Genomic DNA, 6,013 nt, shown 5'->3' on the forward strand with positions numbered 1-6,013 from the left:
ATATGTCGATTAAGAACTGGGGATATGAACCCATGGAGAGTGGGGACTATATTTCTGGCGTCCTGCTTGGAATGGAATCTTCCTGACTAGCAAAGTGGACAGAGGCAGGCTGTGGGACTTGACAGCGGACACAGCAACCGCATGCCTGGGCTGGGTGGACAGTGTCTCTGCCAGCAGACTGTGAGAAAGGAGCCTTCTGAGCTCATGGGTTTCTCCAGCAAGGTCTCCTGGGGCCAGTAGGAGCAGGAAAGGACCTGGACTAGTCCAAACTCTCTTTGGACCTACAGATCTGATCCCACAGCGCTCTAGGGCCAACCGGCAGGAGTAAAAGGTTCCCAGGGGACTTACAAACTGGCTACGGGGATTAGTGAGGCTGAAAAGAACATTTGCCTAGGAAGGAAAAACGGGAAGTGAGAGGCCGAGGATAACTCTCTATATGTCCCTGGGGACCCAAGTGAACCAATGAGAAACCCGAGGAGGTGGTGAAGTCTGGGGCATCTTGACAGGTTCTTGGTTCCGCCTAACCCCTCCTCTCTCGGAACGAAGCAGCAGCTGCCCCGCCCCCTGCCTTCTGCCGATTGCCATTGGCTAGAATTAAGGCCCAGCCCCGCAAAGGCCGTTTGTCATTTGCTTAAGTCTCTGATGTTTGCGTGCTTGTGGGGGCGGAAGACAGGCGTCATTCCCTGGAACCTAGGGACTTCCTCTCTCTGCTTGTCTGGGTCAACTTGTCTGTCCATTGCTGGCCCATCTCTCTCTGGCCCCCTCTCTCACTCTCAGCAGCTGTCTCTCACAGGCCTGCCGCCCTGCCTTTTCTTTGCCTCCTGCTCCGCCTGCCTGGGTGGCCGCCATGGGTCGGAAGCGGCTCATCACTGACTCCTATCCTGTTGTGAAGAAGAGGGAGGGGCCCCCTGGGCACAGCAAGGGAGAGCTGGCACCCGAGCTAGGTCTCTAAAATGTGGGGGTGGCAGGAAGAGTGGACATGAAGTGGCCAGAAAGGCGTGTGTGTGTGTGTGTGTGTGTGTGTGTGTGTGTGTGTGTGTGTGTTGGCTAAAAGGGGAAGCTAGCATGTCTCGCACTTCTGATGAGCTGTCTGCCTGCTGGATGGCAAAGGCAAATGGATGAGGAGATAGCCAGGATATAGAGGCGCAGCTCTAAGTCCAGGGTAGGTCAAAGGCTTGGATGGGCCTGAGGAGCCACATGTTATTGCAGGGGAAGACACCCAGCCCCTCAGCCAGGAGGAAACAGAGCTGGAGCTGCTGAGGCAGTTTGACCTGGCCTGGCAGTATGGGCCTTGTACAGGTGAGAACCCCATTTCCAGCCCCTCCCATTAGGCACATCTCTGAATCAATTCTGTCATCGATGTGTCTCAGAAGTAATCCAAGTACCTGCCTAGCTCTTGGACACTGTCTCCTGAGACTGACTATGGAGGCTCAAGAGACTGCCCTCTGTGTTCTCTAGCCTGGACTCTCCTGCCCATCTTGTGTTCTTTCCCTGATGGCAGGAATCACAAGGCTGCAGCGCTGGCATCGGGCAAAGCAGTTGGGCTTGAAGCCCCCCCTAGAGGTGTACCAAGTGTTGAAGACACACCCTGAAGACCCTCGCTTCCAATGCAGGTCAGGACAGGCTGGGTTAGCTTTCAGGGGAACCAGGGATTTCTCCAGGAGTTGCCACCCTTTTGGTCTACGTAGGGGCTACCTTGACTTGGAGAAATGGGTACAGATGTAGAGACTCCTGGGTACAGATGTAGAGAGTTCTTCCTGACAAGCAAGAAGGGTCTTGTAGGTGCCTGTTGAGATGGATCTCTATGAAGATCCTTACCTCTCTGAGCTGATGGTGGAGGAAGAGTAGCATATCTAGGGCCCATAGGGCTATCCATGAGTACTGAGCTGTTCACCAGAGCCACAGGACCATAGGCAACAGTTACGAACTAGAGACAGTCCATCAAGGAACAGAACTGACTTGGCTGTGTGTTCCTTCTCCCACCCTGTCTTCCACAGCCTCTGGCATCTCTACCCACTTTGAGGTATCACCTAGGTTGTCCCGCTCTTGGCACTTCCTAGCCACCAAGAACTTCAGGACAGACATCATGGCCTGCTCTGCCCATCCCGTCTTTGGAGAGACAGCAGGCTGACTTTGGAGGTCTTCCTGGTTCAGCTTCTTACTTGTCTAAACAACAGGCTGCTGAAGCTCCTGGGGACCTGTGAAGCCCAGTTCCTCCAAGTCCTAATCATGACCACCAGATGCCTGCCACATCCTCTCTGACCTATGGTGTGGCAAGTCCAGCACAGTCTGGCATAAAGCCAGATGTAGGCAGATAACCTAAAGGGCCCACCTTGGGCGTCTAGCTGCGGGTACAACTGGCTGAGTTCTTGAATCAAAGAGCTCACTGATGCTTACAATAAAGTACATTAAACCTGAAATCCTGACCTTTAGTCTCTTAATATGCTCTACTCCAGCACATTTCCCCAAGTTGATTTTGGCAGTTCCCAAAATGTAAGTAGGCTGGAGAGCCAGCTACAGGCTTTTTTGTTTGGTTTGGTTTGGTTTGGTTGTTTTGAGACAGTTTCTCTGTGTTGTCCTGGTCTTTGAACTCACTTTGTAGATTAGGCTGGCTACAAACTCAGACATTCGCCTGTTTCTGCTTCCTGAATGCTGAGATTGAAGGGTCCCAGTATGGGGGGTGGACAGCACTGTGATCAGGATGTAAAGTGAGTAAATTAATTCATTAATGGGAAAAAAAGTTTCATTATGTAGTTCTGTCTGTCCTAGAACTCACTATATATAGATCAGGCTGGCTTCTAACTCAGAGAAATCTACCTGCCTCGGTCTCCCAAGTACTGGAATTAAAGGCTTGTGTTTCTACACCACCAGGCTTCCATATCTATTTTTCTAAGGCAGTCTTTTCAAAAGCTGAGTGTCGCTGGTGTCCCCTGGTAGAAACCCACTCTTTCCTGACCAGCTGACAGAAAGCCTGCCTAATATGCCCAGCTTATGAACACCTACTAAGTTCCTGCTACCATAGGTCCCCATGGGTGTTACTATCACTGAAAATATAGGCAAAACAATCATGGAAATTAGTTATGGCATGTGGTGGTCAGCAATGATATAAAATTAGGGTGAGGGTTTTGTCGATATTTTGGAGAAGTTGGACAGGAAAGATTCCATAGTAAAAGCATTTGAGAAGAGAGACCCAAGGAAGTAAGGAAGAGAAGGCTCATATCTGAATAAATGTTTCAAACAGAAAGAATGACAAGAAAGCCTCAATGGCAGGGACATTTCCAGACTGTTCACACAAAAATGTGAAGGTTGGAACACAGGGGACAAGGAGAAGACAGAAGGGAATGAGGCCAAGTAGGTAGCAGACCAGTCCCATTGGGCATTGTAGACCATGATAAGAAAGCTGGACTTTACAGTGAGTGAAAAGAGATATGAATGGCTTGAAGGAATGACATCATTGAACTTATGTTTTGAAAATACAAGTGCAGCTGTAGGTGGAAAGTCTGTGGAGTTGGGAAAGCAGACGGGTGGTGAAACTGCTCTGCTCTCAGCAAGGCTAACAAAACCTGTCTGAGAAGAGGTGACGGGGATGTGATTTGAAGCAGGGTGGGGAGATGGAGCTGGTGAGAAGTGGCCAGATTTTATTTTGAGGGGACAACTGACCACCAGGGGTTGGTGATGGTGACTGGGATTTAAGGGGTAGGAGCCAAGGATAACTCCAAGAATTTGGGCTTGAGTGACTGGAAGATCAGATATCCCATAGTAGAAGAAGAGGAAGAGTGAGAAGAGGAGAGTAGGAAGGGAACAAGAGCGTTAGATGTCTTGGCTTTGGGGAAGGGCTGTGGGTGGAACCTGAGGTCTTGCCTATAACAGGCAAGTGCTCTATCACTTAGCTACACCCCCAGTCAATATGTTAACATTTGAAGTGTTTGCAATGTATCCCAGGAAAGATGGGATGTAGGCAGGAGATACGGTAAATCTGGAATTCTGGAGAGGTCTGATTTGAGATATAACTTTTGGGAACTTTCAAATGGCATTTAAGGTCACAAGAATGAGCTGGCACAGTAGTGCTTGATCACTTGTAATCCCAACACTCTGGAACCTGATTCAGGACTACAGTTTCAAAGCCAGTCTGGCAACATAGCAAGACCTTGTCTCCAAAACTTTCCCAGCACTCAGAAGACAGAGACAGGAAGATCTCTGTGAGTTCAAGACCAGCTTGGTTTATGTAAGAGTTACAGAACTGTTAGAGCTACATAAAGAGACCCATCTTAAAAAATCCAGATCCATCAGTCAATCAGTATATTAAGAATATTGAAAGAAGAGGGATCCAAGACAGCCTAGCACTACTTTTAGGCCAGGGAGGTGAGAGATTAGAGCAAAGGAGACAGGTGAGGATGGCCTGCAGAGCCAAAGGAAGAGCAGAAGAGTGGGTGTGATGGAGAGCCTGGAGAGGCCCAGGATGTGACAGAGAGCCTGGAGAGGCCCAGGATGTGACAGAGAGCCTGGAGAGGCCCAGGAGAGAGTTTCAACTGTCAGGTGTTCCCAACAAGCTGGTAAGACACAATTTGAGAAGGGTCAGCCACACAGAGGTCCCTGGAAACTTTGGTAATAGCAGCTTTGTGGTGTGAGGTAAGAGCCTGCCTGGAGGGCTGGGTGGTGGTGGCACACACCTTTAATCCTGGCACTTGGGAGGCAGAGGCAGGTTGATTTCTAAATTCGTGGCCAGAGTGAGGTCCAGGACAGCAGGACAGCCAGGGCTACACAGAGAAACCCTGTCTCGAAAAACAAAAACAAAAACAAAAACCAACAAACAAAAACCAAAAAAAAAGAAAAGAAAAGAAAAGAAAGAAAGAAAAGAAAGAAAAGAAAGAAAAGAGAGAGAGAGAAAGAAAGAAAGAAAGAAAAGAAAGAAAGAAAGAAAGAAAGAAAGAAAGGCTTGTTTTGGGGGCTGGCGAGATGGCTCAGCAGGTAAGAGCACTGACTGCTCTTCCGAAGTTCAGATCCCAGCAACCACATGGTGGCTCACAACCACCCATAATGAGATCTGATGCCCTCTTCTGGTGCTGTCTGAAGACAGCTACAGTGTATTGAGCCAGAGCTAGCAGAGCCGGAGCTCACGGCCATCTGTATAGCTATAGTGTAGTCATACATATTAAATAAATAAATAAATAAACAAACAAATCTTAAAAGAAGAAAAAAAAAGAGCCTGCCTGGAAAACTGGGAACGGGGAGCTTGTCAGTTTTGGTTTGATTTATTTTGGCTCATGGGTAAAGTAAGTATTATCATGCTAGGGAAAGGGATAATGGGAGGAATGGCTTTGATTCCAACACTGGATTGTGAGGAACTAAAATCTGGAGCGCCTTACAAATTCTATGCCATCCTAGCATTCCAACTTTAGCGTATGTGCTGCTGAAGTGAGCCCATGTCAATGCAGAACATTTTACTGTAAAGGACTGGAGACTGCAGTGGTAGCTGGAAAGGGAATGAGATCAAAGGAACAGTTTGTTTTGTCTTTTGTTTTAGATGGAGCAGCAGAGCAGCTTAATTACACAGTGTGCACAATCAAGAGTAGTGCCTACGACAGGATGTGATGCACGGTCAGGGAGGTCATTGCTAAGGTCAGTCAGGAGGACTGGAAACTCTAAGTAGATGACTGTGAGTATGCAAAAGAGGTCTAGGGAAGGGATGTCCCGAGGGGCAGGGTACTGGAGGAGCAGATGCTGTGTAGCATGGCATGTTTGCTAAGTGCTTATCCTGCCACTTGCTGTGCTGAATTCTGCATGTGTGTGACTAGCTGAAGCCTGAGAACATTAATTATTGTCTATGCTTTACAGATAAAGAAACTGAGGCTGAGAGGGGAAATGCTCTGCACAGCCAGCAAATAGCAAAGCCAGCCTTCACAGCTGCCCCACCAGGCTAGCCAAACACCTGCACTCCAGATGTTTAGGATGGAATTGATGAGATAAGGCCTACATATGGGGAAAGTTTTTTTTTAAAAAAAAAAAAACCCTC

The 6,013-nt window shown here is 48.3% G+C and overlaps 1 protein-coding gene across 1 annotated transcript; it reads left to right on the top strand.

Moving 5' to 3' along the window:
- Positions 1-648: 648 nt before the first annotated feature.
- On the top strand, positions 649-2,420 carry Pold4 (DNA polymerase delta 4, accessory subunit). Its single transcript, XM_031389166.1, has 4 exons — positions 649-944; positions 1,210-1,299; positions 1,502-1,613; positions 1,998-2,420. Exons 1-4 carry the CDS (start codon positions 848-850, stop codon positions 2,020-2,022), a joined length of 324 nt encoding a protein of 107 aa, XP_031245026.1. The 5' UTR covers positions 649-847; the 3' UTR covers positions 2,023-2,420.
- The last annotated feature ends 3,593 nt before the right edge of the window (positions 2,421-6,013 follow it).

This window comes from Mastomys coucha, unplaced genomic scaffold (genome assembly GCF_008632895.1).
Source record: "Mastomys coucha isolate ucsf_1 unplaced genomic scaffold, UCSF_Mcou_1 pScaffold21, whole genome shotgun sequence".
In the NCBI taxonomy this organism is placed as follows: domain Eukaryota; kingdom Metazoa; phylum Chordata; class Mammalia; order Rodentia; family Muridae; genus Mastomys; species Mastomys coucha.